The sequence below is a fragment of the Excalfactoria chinensis genome, chromosome 6, assembly GCF_039878825.1.
Source record: "Excalfactoria chinensis isolate bCotChi1 chromosome 6, bCotChi1.hap2, whole genome shotgun sequence".
Lineage (NCBI taxonomy): Eukaryota > Metazoa > Chordata > Aves > Galliformes > Phasianidae > Excalfactoria > Excalfactoria chinensis.
In genome coordinates, this window is record NC_092830.1 from 21,477,327 (window position 1) to 21,500,979 (window position 23,653).

Consider the following 23,653-nt stretch of genomic DNA (forward strand, 5'->3'; position numbering starts at 1 on the left):
ACATATTTCCCATTTATATTTTAGTGCTGTACTCATGGCAGGCTGATAACTCTTAGTAGAAGTTTCCTTGCCACCATTCACTATCCTCCAAGGGAGATCTCATATCAAATTCTATCTTCATTCTCAACTCAGTCCAACCCTGCTGAATCCTCGGTGAAATAAAATCTAGCAATGACATTAGTGTTAACTCCCTGAAACATCTAAGAAGGATCCTGAAGCCCATTTTCCATTCCCTGTGCATTTGTTATATGTCAGAAGACAAAAATCTTTCTTACGCTCCAGCCTGTACAACTGCACTGCATTGTCAGAGCTGGAGGGCCATGAAGAGTCTTGAAGGAAATTCCCTCCTTATCCTGGCAGGAGAGCATGCCCTGAAGTATGGGAGTGACTTATCTTTATCACTGTAAATATTGTTTCTCTTTCAAAGTAAAGGTTTTACTAGTTCTAGTTTCTAATCTGTTCACAAGTTTTCACTGAGATGTCCCTGAAATTATATTCTAGGATAAGGAATCTCTTCCTTGTTTTGCACAGGTTGCTTTGTAATATCATCAAGTAATCCCTGTTGCCATGATGGATCAAAGCAGCACAGCAGAACTGCTTGTATTTGGTGCTCAGCACTATCAAAGGGTTTCCAGGTCTCTTACAGATGTGGAGTACCCAAGGAAGAACAATATTCTCAGCCTAGTTTCTCCAGTAATATATGAATCCAGATCACAACTGAGAAAGTAAAGTCTCCAAGGCCTGCTCACCTTGGCCTCTGTAATTCTTAACAATGGGTATCACCGCACACAGAATAATCCAGGCAAAAGGAACTGCAAGGTACAGCACAGAGCCTTCCACTAAAAAATCTGAGCAGGAACACACAACTTCCCTAACCTCCTTTGTGCTATTCTGTTGGTGAAGAATTCTTTCCACTTAATTGTATATTTGATCCTGGGCAACAGGCTGCCTTCAGTCAAAAGTCCTTCAGCTCTAGTTACAGTAAGTTAAGCCCAGACCCCAACCTGTATATCTACCAAAAGAAAAAAAGAAAATCACCAAAAAAATGCTCCATATCCTACCATCAATCTCTGAGCCAGGCTTCTTCCCACCAAACCCATTAATTTTCTCAAAAGAATACGTGGAACTCACTCTTCTAGATGCAGGACACACAGGTGCAGGGAGGTCAGGCTATGTAGATGGCATGGCAATTAAAGAACAGCAACTTTGCTTTCCCAAATCTCCTCCTTCTTGTTGACTGACAGCCCTGCTTCCTTCTAAACAGTATGTCTACAGAAAGACTGGGAAATAAGCAAATGCTCTGCACTCCCCCTGGTATAGCATATAGTTTGTGCTTTTCCAAAAAGCCAATGCTCTGGTGTTCTAGACTGATCCAGAGCAAGGACAGAGATCATGTCAGACACACACATGCAAACGTATGCACAGAACTACTGCATGTATAATCTCCACTTGCAGTGCGAAGCTTTGCCTGCTTTCTAGTCTTGTCTGGACTGCAGCCAGTGACATGCCCTCACAGTTTGGTCAGTTTTTGCTGAGGTGATGAGAAAAGACCCTCAAGCCACTACCAGGATGAAAGACTTCTCCCAGCCCAGCTATTTTGGCTGTTTCCCACCTTAGTTTGGCAGACTCATTCCAGCCCAACTCCAACTGCAAACCTATGTTTTCTCTTTCCCTCATCCCATAATTTTCCAGGTAAATAAGCATTAGAAAAGGTCCCCCAGGCACCTGCTGGGGGGCCTTAACAAAGTCTTTCCTTGGGAAAATTATCATTAGGGTTCTCACAACCATACCAGCATGGCACATGGCACATTCACCTACTTCAGTCTTCTAGGGCTAAGCAGGGCAGCGAGAAGGTGCTGTCCTTCTAGCTCTATAAATCGTCTCACTTCAGCTAAGTCTCAGAAGGGCTTGTGAAACTTAGTTAAAAGTGCCTGAAACCTTCAGATAAGACAGCATTGCTGGTCAGGGGCTGCCCTGCTTTGCAAGGAAAAACTAATGTGGAACCAATTGCACACAGCCTCATCTGTTGGCTCCTCAAGGCACAGGCCTGGTTTTAATAACTGGGGCTATAGCTCAGACGGAACTTGGCAGTTCTTCACTTCATCTGATGAGCCTGCTGGAAGACATTAAGAGTCTCTCTTTGCTCAGAAGAAAGGAAGCCAGTGCCATCCGGTCACACTCCCAGACAGGGATAGGCTAGAAATAAAGCCAAATGCTACTGGCAGCCCAAGAGTTAATGTTCCTTGTTGTATCCTTATCTATAGCTGGGCCCTTTTGTTTGGTTTAAAAGCAGGGGAGGGGGAAGAAAAAGAAGAAAGAAAAAAAAAAAAAGAAAAGAAAAAGCAGCATGGCTGGGACCACATCCTGAATTTCTGAAAGATTCAAGAGATACAAAAGAAAAAATGGGCTACAGAATTTCTTTCCTCTACTCCAACAAGCTGTCTCTGTTCTTTAAAGATTTAGGTGGCTCTCTGTGGAAAAAGCAAGCCAGGAATGATGTGCTAAGACACAGACAGTCTTTCTGTCCTGGCCTGAATAGCTCACCCACCAGCTCCAGGCATACAAAGCCTATACATTCAGCTATGCTGTCTGGACATGCTGTGGGCAGGAAAAATATATGCTCCCTGCTTCATTTTTCCTCATCAGAGTTCTCATTTCAACCAAAATAAACTAAGGAAAGTGATAATAAAGTCAGTGCTAGAATGGATTTTCTTTGCGGAGAGGTCTCATACATGCTTAAAGAGGGAAAAGTCCAGACACACCTACATCAGCTGTAGGCACAGGTTAGTACACACATGCTAAAAGATGTACAATAAGATAATCAGACACACACCTGGATGCTGCTATACAGCACATACACCCACACACACATATGGTGCATCACAGACAGTGGTTTGTGGATATAAAGATTGTGTACGTGCTCACCTGCACAGGTAAGTTTCTGCATTTACCTTCCCACACTCATGCTTAGGCTCCCATTTATCTGTCCCCTCTCACATATGAAAGCACTGAGAAAAAACCATGGGCAGACATTCAGAACATTTGTGCTTTCCCAGCACAAATCACAAACAAACCTGTAGCTCTTCCTGCCCTCCCCTGGCCCACCCAAGCACACCAGCACGACTGAAAGCAGAGCTCCACACCAGGCACTGAAGCAGCCCCCCAAAAGATAGCTCCTATCAGTGAACAGTCCAGGCAGACAAAGCTTGCAAAAGCAGAGGAAAGAAATGGAAACAACAGATAATCAGGAAGCAACATAAATGTGACTAAATAACTTGTCCAAGGTCACACAAACCAGTCTGTGGCAGAGACCAGCATCTTCTAACCTCAATCCCCACAAAGATCAGCCTCCATATAGTGGGACACGGGTGCTCTCATCCATGTATATCATTGAACTATTTCATGTAAAAATAAGCACAACTATTTCCCTGTGAACCACCCTCAAATGCTAGCTTGGCACCAAGTAGTATTTTTGGACACAGCTTGGGTCCTTCCCACTCCTTCTCTTTTGTAAGGACAGCTGCTTTACTGAGATATTCAGCCTCTGACTGAGCTCAAATATCTGCTTTTCATCCGGGAAAAGAAAACCAAAACAAACCTAAACTCTGCAAAAATCATCTCATACCTCTCGTTCTTGTGCAGCACTCCGCTACATGACAGGCGCTGAGCTTCAAGCAGAAACCAGGCAGCGTCAGACAGCAGGAGCGGCAGAGAAAGAAAGTCCTGACTTCAGGCATCAGACACATTCTGAGCCCCAGCACTGGCAGCTTTCCATTCACCCAGCGCTCCAGAGTGGAGAGCAGCCGATCTGCCCTGGGAGATAATCGCAGCAGCACATCTGGTCTTAGCTCCACAACTCAGCATTAATTATGACTTGTGCAGAAAGCATTTGAAATATCCAATGAGACGCAGAGCTCCCCGGCTCGCTCAGCAAGAGGAAGGAGCAAGCAGAAAGACAGGCAGGTAGGGTCTTGCCCACCCTCGAAGCTGCCGCCAATGTAAACAGCACCTAAGTATGGGTCACAAGTTTTAACAAAGGCATCCCCCATCGGCTCTGTAATATATTCATGGTCTAATTGCTTGTCAGATCTATTCTAGATAGCTGAAAAAAGCTGAGCAACAGTCGCTGTCTGCATGCCACGCTCTGGATCCCTTCCTGATTGAGGCGGCGTTAGCTTTGCTACGGGCAGCTCAGTGTCCTGCTCTGGCCTTTGAGCTGCTCCCACAGCACCAGAAGCACAAACCTAATGCTCAGCACCCATCCCCACTTCAGCACACTCTGGCGACATTTCCCAGCTCTTGAGGAAAGTTTGACATAACACAGTGCAGTTTTTGTGAGGTGGTCTTGGTTTTTTGTTTTGTTTTGGGCATGGGGGAGGGGGGTAGTCAAGAGCAATGCCTGTCGCACAAAAATCAATAGTTACACTGAGGTCATCCCTTCATCCCCCCTACAAGATGCACACACATGACTGCAGACAGGCAGAAGTAACTCCTCAGAACCTTTGCACCAATCCTCTGGAGAAATTTATGCATCTCCCTCTAGCATAAAAAAAAAAACAACACCATAAATATATTAAAAAAAAAAAAAATAAAAATAATAAAAAAATCCCAGTTTGCAGATGCTCATCTGCTTCAATAATTAAAATATCACATCTGTGGCCCCTCTAGAGACCGCAACACATTTGGACTTCCTGGCTTACCATGTGCTTAACTACACTGTGGCTCTGCTTAAATACAGGTTAGAGAAGGCAATGACCCAGTGGTTGAACAATGAGATTTCAGTCACTGAGTCAGTGTCGTCCCACAGCTCAGGAAACCTGATATCACACTCTGTCTCTACATCCTCTGATTTGATCAAAAGCTCTCACTTTATGTAAAGGCAACACCAGGATAAAAAGCTCCAGTTTTTGAATAGCACAATAGTATGGCATTCCTTAGGTATTCAAGGTTTACCTTAAATAGAAATGTATTTCAAAGACAGATACTATAGCCCCAGACAAAAGACAATTCTTAAAGTCCAGTAAAGGATATTCGGTAAGTGATGGAGATCCTTGAATAAAAGGTAGAAAGGAGATCTTGGATGTTCTTCACCCTTTTATTGTCCTCTCTTCCCTTGTGGAGAACACTGAGGCTGCAGGTTAGGGAAAGTCTTTTGAATGGCTGAGACACCATCAGGATTTCTGGCACTATTCCCTGGAATGACGCCTCAAAACATGTCACATCTGCTAATAACATTACAGAGCCAGGAACTCAACATTTGGAATGAGAGCTCAGTAGACAGCAAATGCAGACCTTCATTCTTCCATTCCCTTCTCCATTTCTGTTTTCCATCTCACAAATGAAAATAACAAGGAGGCACCCAATGAAATAGAAAGTGAGTTCAAAATGGATACCATTGTAACCAAAGCATAAGCAACATGTAAAATTCACAGGTCCTCTGCAGCCAAGGACACAGCATGACTCAAAGCACAGTTAGATATCAGCATGTCTTGTAGTAGTACCCTGAATTGTGTGAGAGATGGCAAAAACAATGTAAACTGTTCTCCAAAGCAACAGCAAAATACTGCCATGATGAGAGAAAAAGGCAAGATGCACACATGCTCACTCACATAAGCATCACAACTGAAGAAGGAAACGGCAGCTGCTTCGTTGTTCTTCCCTGTGGATGGTCACTGCAGCTACAGGTGTCCTGTGAGAAGAACCTGACACTGTGCTGCGTGGCTACCATTCCACAGTTACCAACTTATCACCATATATGAAAAAGCAAATGTGAGACAGCAGTTGTGCCCCCATGGCCCACAAAGTCAACCCTATCCTGGGCTGCACCAAAAGAAGTAAGGCCAGCAGGGCTAGGGAGGTGATCCTGCCCCTCTGCTCTATGCTGGTAAGGCCTCACCTGGAGTATTGCATCCAGATAGGGAATCATCAGCAAAGGACAGACACAGAGCTGTTGGAGTGCATCCAGAGAAGGGCTACAGAAATGATCCAAGGGTTGGAACACCACCCCTAAGAGGACAGGCTGAGGGAACTGGGACTGTTTACACTGGAGAAGAGAACGCTCCAGGGAGACCTGAGAGCAGCCTTGCAGCCTCCTTTTAGATATTTCTGAAAGAAAGGTGGGACAGACTCTTTATCAGGGCCTGTTGTGATAGGACAAAGGGAAATTATTTCAAACTAAAAGAGGGGAGATTCAGACTGGATATAAGGAAAATGTTTTTTTACACTAAGGGTAGTAAAGCACTGGCAATTCTATGATCCAGCCTCTACATATCACTACAAGCCATCAGACTGTCTGGGAAGTTCACTTGAGCTCAAACAACCTCTGAAAATCCAGGAATATCTCGGGGTTGGCATCTAATTCAGGTCAATATGGTTGCAACAGACAGCAATGGTGAAGCTGCATGAACTCCAAAAATATTCCTTCCCATCTCTGTGAACAAACTTGCTGGCTTGTACAGCTCTAATAAGTGCCTATAGGGGGTGGGTTATTTTTAAACATTGGCTTACACATAGTGTTAGCTAGTATACAGATATACTCAAGTAGATCTGTCTGAGAGAACTTAGATGAACAGAATGATTTTGCCCGTTTATACAAAAAGGATGAATTATATAAGTCAGAGCTGAAGTTCCTTAATTTTCAGCTAAGTTGAGCCTTATACAAATTCATTCCCTATCCCAGGCAAAGATGGGCACTGCACACCTCCCTGAACCTGCTGAAAGCTGGCAGTGAATCAGTTACAGGTGATCAGTCACAGGACTGAAGCAAGCAGAAAGGCCTCCTCAATACATGCTTTGTACAGTGAATTTTCATTCTAGTTCTTTCCCCTCTCCAAACACTTGGAGAAGGTCTGCCCATGAACAAAATGACTCCCCTGCTCTGGGCTGGGGTCTCAACCTTCACTGATAAAATGAAATCTTTAAAGAATAAATAAGTTTCTGCTTACTGACTGATAAGCCAGTCAACCCTGGGTTGAAAGGTGAGCAAACAGCAGTGCTCGTCCTCATCTCACAACAAACCTAACCTGTGCATGGTGTTCTCCCATCCCTTTAAAATATGTTGGGAAAGGAACTCACTGAGCAGCACTGTAAATTACCCTGCAGTGGACTCTGCCCAGTTTATGCTCTAAACTGAGATTATAACTGTTTGCTCAGAGAGAAAAGATGATAAACAGACCTAAACATCAATCAAACACAACATTCTCAATCCACAGCCAAACCCCTGTTGTTTATTGGTCTATCACTCTCTAAACAAAGGCAAGAAGGATCTGGAGAACAAAACATCAAGAGCAACAAAAAGTGCCTTTTAGCAAACAGTGATCTCAGAAAATTTGCCCCAAGAAACTTATTTATCCCACAGCATAAAAACATCACTTACAGAGCTTTTTATTTACCAACTCCTGCACACACATGCCTGCACTTAACAGATCACTTCCATAGACCTGTATGAAGCTGTCTTTAGAATGCATCTGACTGGTAGAATTTCCCTCCCAAATGTGCTGCTGCATGTTGATCTTCCCACTCCACAGAAGTTTTACAGAAATTCTGAGTGCTGGTAAGTACAGAATACTTGTGACAGTTTAATTACTGCCACCAGAAAAGGACTAGAACTCCAATTGTGGGTCCAAATGCAAGGATCAAGGAGGCTACAGCCTTGCACTGGTCTATAGTGAAGAATGAAATGAATCGCCCAGACTTCTGAACATTCTGGAACATGGCAGGGCCAGCATTCTAGATTCACCACTGAAATTTGTAATAACAGCCCCTTTTATCCATTCAGAAAAACTAGCAAGCTTATACCCTCGAGACTTCCATATTTCAAACCTGAGAGACTAATATCTTAAGAACAATTGGTCACTGAGAAGCAGACAGGATCAACACTGAATGTACGGGCAGGTTATTCAAATCAAACTTCACCGTGAATACTTCAGTTAGCCTGTAACCTACAGATGCAAAACTTACTGACAGGTAAATCTTATATGGCATCACATTATTGCTTCCTCCAATTCAACCAATGATAAAAACTATTAGTTAATTTCCACATGTTTACCTTTAATTTCCACTACCCAACTAAAATTCTCAGCTAATATAAAACATAAAATACACCTTCACCACTCAAGCATAAGGTCATGTTCTAAGCTCTAGTCACATCTGAACTCAATCATCTATACTTGGGGAGGGGATGGCATTTAGCTTCAATTCATAAAATAGATAAAACATTGCAGTAAATCTGCCAACTTTTCAGAAACAGTTCTGGCAGAGGTCAAGGGATTAATGTTCATTTCCTTGAGCTCAGAACTTAGCAAGGGGAAACCGCAAGGCTGATTACCTGATGATGGAGAAGAAAAGAGGAGCAACTGGCAAGGAAATGGGAAAAGAAACAGAGGGTGCATTTCTTTGTTCTCAGCTCTTAAATGGTTAAAACTGCAACTTTTAAGGAGCAGAGTACCCTTCCCTTCAGTAAGCACAGATTCTCATAACACTCATCAAAGGAATAGCACAGAGAAATTAAAATACTTGCCTGCAAGCTGAGAAACACCACAGGAACATGATTGTCCCATTAATCATACATTGGAGGACGCACAGTGAGAATCATTGGTGTTTTAAGCCTGTCAGCTTTCAGACATGAAGCACGAATCTACTGCTTACACAGATGCAACCACACTGAGCAACTGGCAGTGCAGCAGAAGGTACTGGTCAGACCAGGTGCTAAGACAGCAGCCACAACACAACAACTGCACAGCCACTTTGAGCTCTTCATGGCACTTGCTAGCTGAGGAGGACAACAGTCTGCTATTAAAGAGAAAGAAGGCACAAGCACCACCATATTTTATCATAAGTAAAATTATTCTTAGCATTACAAGAGATACATATGAAGTTAATGACTACATCCAGACATTTTTGTTTGATAGCCCAGGAGGACTTACCTTCTATGGACTTGTATAATTCTATTTGAAACCCATTTATCACTTTTGTTTCCATATCTTGTGACAATAAGTTTAATAATGAATTCTGCACTGTAGGAAAAACTTTTTTGCTTGTTTTAAACCTTCTGACTGTGCCCTCTTCAAATCCTCCATAGTCTTGTCAGAGGTAATCTTTGTAAGAGGAATCTTCTCCAATATTCTTTTCAAAGGTTCTGGTTTTTCAGTTGTGCTTTCTTTTTTTTTTTTTTTTCTTTTTTCTTTCTTTCTCTTTGAGAGGCCCTAAATTTGGATATATTTTACATCTTATCAGTTATGCAATCACTGGAGTACAATGTCCTTCCTGAGCAGAACTCGTATTAAAAGTTCCACCCTGATTTGCAAGGAAGGATTGCTTCTCTCAGCCTGTTGGCAACACAATTCTTAATGCAGAACAAGATCCTGCTGGCTTTCACTGCCACAAGGGTGCATTGCTGGCTCATGTTCAACTTGTCATCCATCACCATCCCAGGTGCTTCTCTGAAAAGTTGCTTTCCAGCCAGTCAACCCAGAATGTGCTGTTGCCTGCAGTTATTCCTCCCTAGGTGCAGAATTCCGTTGAACTTCATGATGTTTCTGTTCACTCCTTCCTCCATCCTGCTGAGGTACCTCTGAATGATGGCAAAACCATCTGATACATAAATTCTTCTTCCCAGGAACAATCAGTAAGCTTGCTGAGGGTGCACTCTGTCCCATCATCCATATTATTAATGAAGATGTTAAACAGTGCTGGTCCCAGCATCAGATCCCTGGGGTGCACCACTAACGACAATGTAATGCCTACAGGCTGGACTTGGGGCTGCTGATTGCATTCCTTCATACGCTGCTGTTCAGCCAGTTTCCAATACACTCCACTGTCCATGTATCTACTGTACTGTCCTTAAATGAGGATGTTACAGAGTACAAGTGTTAATATACTTGCTGAAGTCAAAATAAACAATTTTCTGCCTCTCCCTTATCCACCCAGCCAGACATTTCATCACAGAATGTAATCAGGTTGGTCAAGCATGACTTCCCCTTCATAAATCCATCTTGACTACTCTCACTCACTTTTTTTATCTTAATATGTTTGGAAAAAATTTCTAGGTTTATTTGCTCCATTACCTTTCCAGCAACAGAACTAAGGATGACTAGCCTGTAGTTCCCAGGTCCTCCTTGCCCTTATTGAAGATGGGAGTGGAGCAACTGCATATCCTTTGTAAGATTACTGCCATCAGCCAGCTCCCACACTACTTGTGGATGCATCTCACTAGGTCTGACTTGCATATACTCTTTAAGAGTTCCCTAACCTGATTATTTGCTACCGAGGAAAGAACTTCATTGTTCAAGACTGTCCCACTGGGCTCTGGGACTGGGGACTGATGAGGGCAAATCTTAGCAGTAAAACATGAGGTGAAGAAGGCATTCAGTACCTTACAACCTTTTACATCCTTTGTCACCAGGTCTCCCATCTCTTTCAGTGGTGGGCCTACACTTTCTCTAGTCTTCATTCTACTGCTGATATAACTGAAGAAGCCTTTCTTGCTGACAGTCACATCCCCCATCAGAGTCAAATCCATGTAAACTTTATCTTCCTTAAGTCCACTCCTGCATGCTTAGACAGATTTACTATATTTTCCTTAGTTCACCTGTCCCTGTTCTCACTCCTTCTATACTTCCTTTTTAAGCTTGAGCACTGTCAGGAGCTCCTTTTTAATCCATGTAGGCCTCCTTCCACCTTTGCTTGATTTCCTGTACATCAGTGTAGATTGTTCTTGAGCTTGGAGGAGAAAATCCTTGAAAATCAAACAGCTCTCCTAGACCCCTGCTCTCTACAGAACTCTATCCCATAGGACTCTTTCAAGTATGTCTCTGAACAGTTAAAACAACTGCTCCCCTGGGTCCCAGGGTTGTGACCCTACTATCTACTTTGTTGAGTGATGCCTCCAGAGTAGCTCTCAGATACTCGGTGTTACCTCAGGCAAGTTATTTGATTGCTCAGTACTTCAAATTTCTCCTTCACAAAAAAATGAGGACAACAGCCTTGTTCTACCTCAAGGTTGTGTCATAGTGATGGAATACACTGGGCATAAAGAAGCAATAAAGGCCCCAGATACACCTGATGGTCAGAGTAAAAAAAAAAAAAAAAAAAAAAAAAGTAACTTAATCAGATCTCAGAGAAGGATCTTAGAAGCATAAAACTTGCTCTGTTGCGAGCAGTTCAGACAGCAAGACCTGCTCCCAACTTCAGCCCTGCATCTTAGCATCTATATCCACAAGTGTAACTTCCTGTAATACATCTGCCCGGGGTAAAGCTAGCTAGCATCACTTCACAGATGATTCATGCATCTCCTAGTCCTAGGCAGATAACTGAACTCATAACCCCTATCATTTTTCTCTTTCTCTCCCCTTGGTTAGGCCCACCTCCTACCATGAGACAACACTGAAGAGCAAACACTGATAAGCAGAACCTGGCGCCAGCTGTCTCCATGCAGAGATAACAGCACATAGGCACAACAAACACCCAGTGCCACTCCCCACACACCTGTGGGAGCCTAAGCAAGAGAAGCCCACCCTGCAACCAAGTGAGGGGGCTCTTTGAGGACCAGGCAGGAATCCCCTAGTCTGCCACTCTAACCAGACATGGAGCAGAAACTTGTTCTCAGCCTTCATGCTGGGCAGACAGAAGTACAGAAATCACCTCTTTGCTCTTTATTTTGTGGTATCTTAGCATCTTAAATCCACAAATACAATTCTGTGGTCATGATGGTGTTATTGGAAAATCCCCATCTAACAGGTAGAAAAACTAAATCCCAAACTCACAAGACTTAGCATAATACCAGAATTCCTACAGAATCTGGCATCCTTGCAGACATGCATCTAATAACAACATCAGCTCCTTCAAAACAGTCACTTTTCTTTCATGCAGATTTTATCTGAAAGACAACTACTTATGTAAAAATAGGGTACCTCATTAGGCCTATGTAGGACTACCTCTCTACTACTAATCATGATGCTGAGATGGGTATTAAATTAAACCTTGGGAAATCCTCCTCTGGTTTTCAACTCTCCTCAGACATAAGACATGGTTTGCATAAGGTCCTGATTGCCAGCACAATCTTCCTCTGCACTGTTCTGCTGGCCAAAGAAAGAATCCACACATCAATCTTTATCCATATAGAGAAATAGATTGGAATAAATGATAACAGAGTGGCTTTCCCAGTGGACATTTCTGCAGAGCCCATTGGTTAGAAAGTTACTATTCCTCAGAAATGTTTCTTCTCATGAAGTCATGGAGTTCCTTCAGAATTATTATGCTTTCACAGGTAAAGCTCTGCTTGTTTGCCTAGGGGAAGCACATTCCCTCCAACTGTTTTACTCCCCTTCCATCACAAGGAACTGATGAAAGCTTAAGATAAGGAGGAGGAATTAGGACAAAGTAATCGAGAAAGAAAGGGGCTGGGACATGCATTTCTGGCTGAGGAGCAAGGAACTGCTCATAGCAAGAAACAGCAAGTAAACAGAGGGAAACACACAAACAGCACATGATTAACACAAAATAATTCTGTCCCCACGCAGTGCTGGTCATGTGCTGGGCTGCGAGTGCTACACACACCTCAGGATACTGAAAAACTCAGCTTTTGTACCACCAAATTCAGCTTGAGACACACTATGTTTTAAATCTTACACAAGACAAAAATGAAGGCATGAAAAGTAAGAGGTGAAGAGATGGCAAGGGACCCCCTTAAAGTAGCCATATTTCTTCTTCAGGCTGGAGGTACAGCTACAGTGCAGATTTAGAGTGAGAAAAGATCTCTCCACCTCACTACTCCCAGTATTTTCCATACATCCCATTTCAGAGGATGCTGGCAGGCTCACTCTCATCCAAGACTGTGGGACAGGCTATACTTCCAGCACTAAGTCACAACTACAAGGCTTCCATATTAAAAAGCATCCAGAGAACAACATCACTGTAAGGCACAGAGGGACTTTTCTAGATAAACTTTCAGTTGTGTAAACACAGAGGAAAAATCGTTCCTCTTGGAGGTAAGAAGGATCAGAAGAAACAATTTTCAACACTCTTTGTCAGAATGAGCTCCAAAATTCACTTGCATGAAGCCTCTGTAACAAACATTATCCCTGAAGACATAAACTCAGAACGTACAGCTTACTCTCAAATCTCAACTCTGAATGAGATGGACTAGACTCAAGAATTTAGGAGCCTAAAACTTAGGGATATGGTTCCAAATTATTTTCTCTGTAAACAGGACAACTCTTCTTCAAAAGAGTTGGGAACTCTAGGATTTTAAGACCACGTTTTAAATGGTTCTGAAAGCATGCATTCTGTAAAGCTTGTAAGCCTGAACATGTCTCCAATTAATGATTTCAGATCCTCAGCAGCTTTGGAGTGTTTTCTATTTTATATATATATATAAAAAAAATCTTTGCTCTTCACCTTTAAGCACAGTTCATGTGTCCACCTCAGCATGTAAGAAGATACCTTCAACCTTTTTGATTTATATGTTTCTTCAATACATCAGCAAAGATTAAAGTGGGGCTAAGCCTCTCATTTTATCTTGGCATGATTCATTTTTACACCATATCAGCCTTCACCAGAGCTGGATATTTACATACTAATAATGCAGCCTGCATTATAATTCTTAACTCCCATTCCTTCAGCGTCATATATTAAAAAGTGTCGATAGATAAGACTTGGCTCTCAAATTAGCAGTGGTAGCAGAGCAGATTTCAAATTATTCATTTAAAACAGAGACAGCTATGTTTACAGTTCTCCCACAATTGAGGTAGGCTGAGATTTCACTCACAGAGAAGTTGCCCTGCTCTGATTCTGATGAACGAGGGATAGTTTTGATCATTTAGAGACAGTGATTTGGGTGTTTTAACTATCTCCCAGTTATTGGCATTCTTATAAACATTTTGTGAACAGAGACTGAGGATGCAGTTCCATGGTTTGTTTAAGCCAATTGAAGTATAGGCTGTAGCCAGAATGAACAAGCATGACTTTCTCCACACCACCACCCTCACTGTGCTAGAACTGCTGCTATTCCTACCTGCACAGCTGGGCAAAGGAGCCAATTCACCTCAAAACTAATTCACTCCCACTTCTTTTCTCCTAGATCATTCTCTCCTGAACAGCATAACCACTAGTATCAGCAAAACGAAACATGGTGGCAACACATAGCAGTAAGGTAGAAGAAACCCACTGCTGACAGCAGATAGTACACAGTTCAGAGGAGCACTAAAACCATGAATCTCCTCAAGTTGCATTGACTACAGAGCATAGCAGAGATAACCAAGGTAGCTTTAGGCTGCTGAATTTGAGTAGCAAGGCAGATAGCTAAGGCCAGTCTGATCAGCCATGTTCCTGAGTAGCTTTGATCCAGAGATAAAAACTCTATATACAACTTCAGTACTTTCCAACTATGCTTCACTTCTATAGGGCAGCTTAAGCCAACTTAAATCCACATCAGCAGTGGTCTTAACACTGACATCAACAGGAACTGGATCAAATCTGCAGCATCTGAAAACAAACAGCAGCTGCTGTACTTCCTCAATGTCACTTCACTCCCACACTCTCACAATTCCAGCATTCTATCTTTTTGATATTTCTTAGAGTAAGAGCATGTAAAAATATCTGTTCTCATTCAATGAGAAATAAAAATTTTACTCTTTACCACTGACAATAAGTTTAGAGGTCGAGAAAGAGAGCAGACTGATTAGGACAATACTGGCTCCGGGAAGAAACCAAAATGAAAAATGCATCACTCTCTGCTTTTATGCCATTCTCATGGTTTTGTTTCTAAGAATCTCAGAATGGTAAACTATGTTACTTTAGTACTTTAAGTAAGATGTTTGCTCTGTGACTATCTCAAGAGGCTGGCATGAACACTGATGAAAAAAAAAAAAAAAAGCCAATTTGCACAGATATCAGTGGTGCTGAAAACATCGTGCCCTAAAGAGGGGGTCTGTTGCTGAAAAATATACTGTGTAGCATGACTGATTGTTGCCTTTATCCTCACAGCATTAATTTGATACCCATAACAAAGCTGAAAAATACATACAACTCAGATTCTGAGACTTCAGGGGAGGAACTTCACGGATCTACCCTAAGCTCAGTATGTAGAAGATTCTTTGCTATGTACCAGATTTCTGAAGGAAAGAAAAACAAGCATATTACTCATGTTTGAGGAGAAATCACTGTAAATCTGTTTCTGCTAATGAAAATAGCTTGCTTATACTGCCCAGGGCACAAGAACATTTCCTTTCACAGAAACACGTACAAGCTGCCTTCTGTATGTATACCCATTCTACGAAGAGAGGTCTAGGAAAAAATAATATCATCACCAGAGATTATATCTTCTCCAGACAAACCGAGCTGCTACACAGAGTCAAAATTAGAGGAGTTATTTAAAAGAAAAATAAAAATGTTACTAACAAACACTGGATCTTCTTAGCGATCTTGCTTCAGATGCATTCAATTGCATTTTGGTCACTTTTTTTTACCCTAGTTTCAGGAATTAGTAATTTAATTTCAGCAAAGCTAATTGTATTACTTAACTCTTATCTGGCACTTTTTATCTTTAAATATCTTCATCCTTTATCTTCGACCTCTTAAAAGAGGTTGATATCACTATCTACATGTGATATCACTATCTTCATGAACACTGATCAGGAGCCACTTCAAAGTGTTGCTACCACCAACAGTGAACCCAGCAGAAAACATCTGTGAACTCTTGTTCTGTACCACACTGTTAAACCATCCATCCAATCTTATGACTTGAGAATTTGATGCAGTACAGTATCAACATTCAGAGTCAGGATTTTTTGTTCATTTTAAATACAGGGACTGTCAAGCATGGTACACTTTACAGGCGCTCTCTCAACCTGACCCTGTTCTTTCCACAAGCCAGTGGGAGCTCAGTCTTTTCAACCAGGCCCAGACCAAATTAAGAGTTTTGCTGCCTCTGGCTGTGAGGAGGTAAAAGACGAGCATCTGCCCTTGAGGTAGAAACTAGAGATAACTGGACATACTCTTTTATGTCCACAAGAATAACAAAGATCCACAGAATAGTTATCAGCTTTAAGAAACTGGGCACTGACAATAGCGATGTCTTTGTTATTACCACCATTTCTAACTGTGAGTAGTTCAGAATGGATTTGACCTCCTCTTCCATTCCCTTCCATCCCCTGGCAAAGAAGCCTAAACCCAATCTCCATGCTGTAAAACACTTTAGACAATCAAGAGATTATCTAGGCATCTCAGTGATTTTACAGTGTTACACATATCCTAGTATCACAAGAATATGTTTTACCTTGAGGCAAATGTTTTAATTTATGTGCATGTGAGCTATTTGCAATACCTCCACCAAAAGGAGCCCATATAACTCGTCGGATAGCTTTCACCCAGTCTTCCATTTCATTCTGGGAATTAGCCATGAGCAGGAAAGCTTCATGATTGACAGGCATCTTTTCCCGGTCTCCCGCACCACCTGTAAGACAAAACATAAACCTCTTTTGGCTTCTAGCTCACAATTAATGTTTAAAATGACTAAAATTCTGGGTCAAAATGATCAAATAATTATTTTAATTGAGCAGTTTTACGCACAACTCCTACTCATATGCTGCAGCACTCACAAAGCAGGTTGATAAGAATTCAAAGTTGAAGTAAAAAATGTGCATTTCCAGTGTAAGAACTTGGAGATATTGTTCTTGCTGTCCCAACAGTAAACAAGGGGAGACCAGAGGCTGTAGGACCCTGCAGAAGGAGCTCAAAATGAATTTCATATATCTGTGCTAAGGCACGGAGTTATCCAAAAGGAGCGGTCAAGGGAATCCTAGGACAATTCAGTGTTTGAGACACTGAATTTGCAAGTCCATCTGCTTTCCTCAAGTCCCTGGAAGTGTATAGTCTTGATACAGAAAGGGACGCATTCGGGAGGAGCTGGATGCAACCAAATGAGGCCACACAAATGCCTAACAGCTTCATTGGAGCAGTCTATGTATAAAGAGGATGCTGATCTTGTCCAGTGCGGCAGCTGCATCACCAGAGGCCTGGAGCTTCACCATCACTATGGAAACTGCCTTTGGCTTTGCCACAGAGATATCACAGCTGCTGTATCATTGCCATCTCCAGCTTATGCAGCTTCCAGTACCTCGCAGCAAGCTGGAGCTGCCAGTATGCACTGAGCAGCCAAAGCTGCCTGTCTGTGGGATCCAGAGATAAGAGCAGCACACAATGGTTTCTGCACAACTGGCTTATATGTGTGCCTCATAAATCCTTACTAATCTGGGGGAAGGAGCAAGCTGGAAGCTGCCTGCTAGCCACAGAATTGCTTATTTTCACTATTAAGTGATTCCTGGCCTATCAACACCCATATACTATGTGTTGATTAGCAAAGCAAAAAAGAGTAGTGTGAAATGTGCTGGAAAGGATTTTGTGGCAATTCAATGAACAAAGGAAACTGAGGTAGTCTTTCAGTAAAGAAGAGAGATGACCTGGAACTAGGCACATGGCTTAAGAAACAAAAGTCAGGACATTTTTCCCCCACATATATCCAGATTTTGATTCTTTCCCTACAGCACTCTCCCAGACAGTCTCCCATTTTGAACTTATTGAATAATTCATATTCACAGAATCACAGAATATCCTGAGTTGGAACAGACCCACAAGGTTCATGGTGTTTGAAACCTGGCTCCACACAGGACAACTTCAATTCCAAACTACGTCTGAGAGCAGTGTCCAAATGCCACTTGATCTCCAGAACTCAGGTCGTGCCTACCACCCTGGGCAGCCTGTTCCATGCCCATCGCCCTCTGGTACATAACCATTCCCTGACACCACGCCGTTCCCTCATGCCTTGTCACTGTCACAGAAAGAAGAGCTCAGTGCTGCCCTCCACACCTTGTGAGGAGCTGCAGTCTCCCTCCAGGAGGGCTCCCTCAGCTCTGCATTGGGCAAACCCAGGACCTCAGCCACACTCCCCACTCACATTTCCCTCTAGACCTTTCACTCTCCTAGTCCTCCTTTGTCCATTCCCTAACAACCCTTCATCTTTCTTAAACTGTGGCACCCAAAACTGCATATTAAAGATATACAAAGCAGAAAAGCTGCAAGAGGCACCAAACACTAAGTTGTGTTCTGGCTCCAGTGTCCACCCCAGATTTAAAAGCAGTATGCAACCTGGACCCATGTTTTTCCTTTGGCCCTCTTCCAGGCCCTGATAGGTTACCATGTCTCTGCATTGCCAAGCCCAAACACTCCGAAAACTCATCTTTTCATTTATTCCTACTCTCCTTTCTCTACCTACAGAGCCAAAAGTCATGGGAAACCCTTCTGCGGAGTTTTTCTTCGCTCCTCTTCTCCAGAGCTTCTTTTTACCCCAGTTTCCAATAGGCCTGCCTGAGAGACACAATCTCAGTGATCTCAGTGCTGCAGTGAAATGAGATGGGCGACCGAGCACCAGACCTCAGAGGACTCCACTCACCCCATAACAGACACCTCTTCGCTTAAATTCACTCCCTAAGTAACACTACACTATCTACTTTCACCAGACACACAATACTCTGGCTAACTTCCAGCTATCCCCTTAGTTTTTCTGTCTTAGCTTTCAAGCCTTATTTTTATTACCAGCAACTGTGAACCTTATAGTCAAGGCATTCATAGCTGTCAGTTGATTTGGATGTACTCTAGCCCTGCAAAATGGGCTGTTCAGCTCTACTGTAGCCTATTAGATACATCTATTTATAAGTATTTATCCATGTATTTATAAGTGCATGTGCTGTATGGGCCATACTGCCAGCAAACAATAGACCCTGGTCAAGATAAAACTGATCCCACTATTAGATTTAAAGGAAGGTCTTTCCCAGCTAAACCACAAAGTACAAGAAGAGAGAAGAGACTTAGTTCAGAATGAATTACAGACTGCAAATTTAACGAGAACAGTTGAACTAGTGCATGCAACATGCAGGTGAAGATGAATACTCCATCTGACTGAACTTCTGCAGAAGTGGCATCTCAGCATTTTCCCCCTGAATCACTGTACCACAAGGACCTGACTCCAGCTCTTTGGTTCCTAAAATGTTACTTTGAACCTGCCATCTGCCTTCTAAATCTTTTTGGGCCTTTTTCAGGCAAGCACTTAGGGAAAAATATTTATATTTCTATTAGACTCCATAAAAAGCAAGAACAGGATGGGAAACAAAATGATTCCTGTGCATGCTGCAGAACCTAGGCTTGAGACTGCCAAAAACTACACATACAGCTCTTCTGCAGTTAGCTTTCTCCCACTGATCTTTAAATTGGAGCAAGGTCATGATCCTATAAGCCGTCTGTGGGAGAGTCAGCAGTGACTAGTCCCAAGAGTACAAGTAGATATATACAACTCTGTGCTGGGACGCTGGTGTACAAATCAGAACTTCAGAACTGCTTCTCTGAGGAAGTCTCATGCGTTAGCATGAGATGAATAAGCAATGGCAGAACAAGCAGACCCACCTATAAATAACTTTTATTTTATGACTTTCTAATCTTGTTCCTTTCTGCACATTGCTGGCTCCTTTCACTACTACACCACCGAGGCAGTAAGCAGAATTAGAGCTCCCTGAAGTGCAAAGTTCAGGTGCTTTTCTCTGTGTTGCAGAACTTGACTGCTTTTGAGTTTTAGTAGTTTCAAAAATGAGAAACAGCTAAATTCAAATATTTACATCATCTTAAAAGCAAAGCAAAACAAAAATCTTCCCTACCACTGCACCATCTTTAGAAATCCAGAACACTACTGGAAATTCATAAGTGCTTTTCAGACACAAAAAGAGTAGTTTCAGATTTGAACTGAAACAACACAAATGAACAACTCAAACACTGCATGAATTCAAGCACGCCTGTCTTTAGGAAATGGAAATCAATTTTAAATTCTTCAGCCTAGAAATGTTTGGATATGGAATTTTAATTTTGCCCATCCCAGTGACAAGAAGCTCACACTCAGATGTTGCACCTCTTTTTTGCCCTATAGGGATCTGCTGCCTGCCCTGAGCAGCTGAGAGCCTTCAGCCCTGCAGCACAAAAGCATGGCTACTGCACAAACGAAGCAGGGATCTGCCTCCTCAGCACCACAAAGTGAGGAAAAGTCTGCTAACAATTTTAAACACAGACCAGGGCTTTCTATTCCTTTCAACAGAATTTCTTACTCATCTTTAATTAAGCCCCCACACGAATGAGACTGGCCCTCAGAGAGCAGCTCTGCTTAGCTTAGGACTGCCAGGGGCAGGCATCCCAGCCCTTCCCAGAGTTACTTTCAGCTCCACATCAGAGGAAAATAAAATGGCCTGCTAATACAGTGTGCAGGCACCTTGATGCCACCATGGTTTGATACACATTCACTGGAAAGCACAAAGACTAACATATGTACCTGTCCTGCCTGTGCTCCTGCCCAGGGATCTCAGAACAGCCCTCTAGTTGCATCCCAACCTTTATACAGCTGTTTCCAGTGAGGAAACCTTGGAAGTATTGAGCTATTTGTGGAGCTATGCCTTACATCCTCTTTCTCAGCGTAGAAGCAGAAATTCAGCAGGAACAGGACTGGACTTCCACGTAGGAGGTGGTCCTGCCCCACTGTGTGTAAAAAGAGGAACATTTACATTCTCAAGCAAAACTGCTTTCAGGTTCTGCTGAAGTTGGCAGCTTCTTGTTTTGTTCAGATCATTTCCCTCCCTCCTCCACCACATCTGGTTTGCCTTTCGCCCATTTCTTACATAGTTCCGCCTACTGATGTGTTTGTGTATTGTCATCATATCAACTTCACTGAACATTTACATAACTATTAATGCTTGTGTATGTGTATATATTTACATGTTTGCAGTGCTTTGGTGTGGATAGCAGAGTGGCATTTCCAGTACGGTGAAACTGAGTTGGCCACGCACATGTTGCCGCAGCACATAGGGAGGTAAAAGGCAGTTTCAAGGCTGAGTTATGAAACTGCTGGTGTCTGGGAAAGGCAAGGCTCAAAGGACATGTCTGCCCTCAATACTACAACAAGTAGCGACTGGCAGTCTCTGATTGCAGACAAGCAGCAACAAAGATCTTGACAAATGGACAAAAACTAACAGCCAACAGTTGAAGAGAACAATTGTAATGACTCATCTTCCCTGACCTGCTCTCCACAATTGTCCTAAAGGTGAGGATCAGATTCAGGGTTCTAAGCTCCCCTTATAATGTAAGAAGCTGAAAAATGAGGCAGATGAATTCTGTCAAGGTGAAGGGCAGCTGTACTGGGGGAAGGGGCAATCTTTCTTTGCACAGTAAGAAAAAATAATATCCTTGATCTTCAGATTATGAAAAGAGATAGAAGAAATACTAGTAAGTAAGCAAGAGGTTATTAAGAGTGCTTGGATTAGTCACCTGAAACCACTCCATTTTATCAGCCATTGCCTTTGATTCCGGCTAACTCTCTGTCTTGAGCATTTCTCTTCCCCTCTGCATTGTCCCAAGAATTTCTAGGAGCATGAAATAGTGCAACGTATCTGAATTTGGGTTAACTTGCCCTCTAAAGGACGCAGTTTAAATTTCAGTATGTTCAGTGTTAATTCTACCATTTTTCTGCTGTTCCCCCCTTCCACCACCAACCGCCCCTCCCCTCCCCTCCCCCCTTAAGATGATCCTTTAACAGGTGGAAAAGCTTTCAAGGAATAGGAAACTGCTCTTGAAATGCTCCATTTAGGCTTTGTGAGGAAAAGCTGTAAGAGAAAACTGAAAGAGACAAGAAGCAGAAGATAAAAATCAGATTAAAAGGAGCTACAAGGGAATGACAGAAGAATTAAGCAGTACAGTGAACAACATCTGCTTACAATGTTTTTTATATTTTTATCCATCTATATACAGACCCTTATACACATACATATACACAAACATATATATATACACACACAAACATATATATGTGATACCCAAGTTTGAAGTTGATTTTGAGAGTAAACTTGACATCACATTTTTTAAAGCTTACACAGCATGCAAATGAAAGAAATATGCCTTGGATCAACACCGATTTATTCTGTCTCAGTTTAATTTTTCCTAAAGAAGCGTGCATTATTTTTGATGAAGGGGTATTTTATTTCCATGGCTTGGAATCAGTTCGAGGGACCTTTCTTTTGGTTGTAGCAATGAAGAAAAAAAAACTTAAGTACCTTTTGCTGTACAGAGTAGGTGCAGCTCATAAATAGACATGCTTTAAGTTTTCTTGAAGGAGGATTTATAGGTATGCACTAAACTCTAATTGACTTTCCAGTCAAATATGAATCCTAATTTTCTTAAACACTTTCAAATCCCACAGGCTTAATGCTAGTTAAAGACAATGATCACATTTTCAGAAGCTGCAGCAAATATTCTTGAGTCCCTAAGTGATTTTCAGATCTCAGATATGAGGTCTTGTGCCAGACAATAATGACAGTCAAACAGCCTAAATCCGCTGCCATTCACTACCTAACCTAGAGGCTCTGTCAGCTGTCCTCCCCCCATAGCTTCTGTGGCTTCAGACCAGTATTGCAGTGAATTTCATATACCATTAAACAGCTTTAAAGAAGCACCAGCAAAGAGATTAGAACTCAGAATTATGGTTCCTTGTGCAAAAATTCTGACAAGACTTAACATGAACAGAGGCACTACAGATTTTCTGTACTGACACATAAGCTACAGAAATGCCTTAAAAACTTGAGGCTAGCATTCTGTTTCAGTTGTCAGGATCAAGTGCATGTTTTCTAAAAGTATAGACTATAAATGCAGATTTAGTTAATTTTTTCATCTTTTATACATAAAAATAGTATCATGTGAACTTGACCTTTGTTTTGTTTTTAACTCCTGCCTGGAAATTCCTTTCTTGGCAGGCATCATCTGCATTGCTCTGAACTTGCCAATTAAATTAGATGAACAGGTCAACTTCAAATAACCTCTTTGTTGTCAAGAATCTGAAATTTTGTGAAGAGACCGCTGTTTTGCCTGGGATGTGCTGCTGCTCACTGTGGCTGCAATGTACAGTCTGAACTTAGTTAAGCTGAATGCACAACTATGGGAGGGCCATCTCCACTGGAGTAACCCAATAACTAGGGCTGAGATGAGCGGAGATACAACACAACTGTTGAGTACATTATTTTTCTCAAGGAAACAGCATTTTCCTTGCACCAACACAGCTCAGGCACTACTCCCTCCAACTCCTGCTCACAACTATTTTGCTCCATAAAAAGAAGGACCATTAACTAAGATCCTGATGGCTTTCTGACCAGAGAAACTTCTGGGGCCTGTGAAACATGCTCCTAGCTGTGTTTAGTATCCCTATGAACAAGTAGCCTTGTTATTACTTTGAGATTTGTTCATGTCAGCTTCCATTAGGTAGCAGAAAGTGATGAAACCTCTCCAAGATGTTCACATTTAGCTCAAGTCAGAACAATCACTTTTTGTAGGAATTTATCAGCAATAACACAAAGAGAAACTACTGAACCACCAATTGCTGGGAGCTGCATTAAGCCACTTTGCCTCTGCTGTGACTTGTATGTTTCATCCTGAGCGGGAATGCTAAAGTAACTACACTCTAATTATCTCCAATTATGCTTCAGGGGTGAGACTGCAAAATAAGTGACAGTTTGATCAAATCAATTAAACCCTTGTGGCTAGATTAAAATCATATTTCCTGATAGGAAAGCACTGTGCAAAC

The 23,653-nt window shown here is 42.1% G+C and overlaps 1 protein-coding gene across 5 annotated transcripts in view; it reads right to left on the reverse strand.

The window, feature by feature from the left end:
• ARHGAP22 (Rho GTPase activating protein 22) overlaps positions 1-23,653 on the reverse strand; it is a 119,929-nt gene that overhangs the window by 20,608 nt on the left and 75,668 nt on the right. For 3 of the 5 annotated variants that reach the window (XM_072340479.1, XM_072340481.1, XM_072340482.1), the window contains one exon: positions 16,274-16,450. In XM_072340479.1, the coding sequence (XP_072196580.1) occupies positions 16,274-16,450 (177 nt within the window). Of the gene's footprint in view, positions 1-3,625; positions 4,147-16,273; positions 16,451-23,653 lie in introns of those variants that run through there. The other 2 variants (XM_072340480.1, XM_072340484.1) reach the window with 2 other exon arrangements.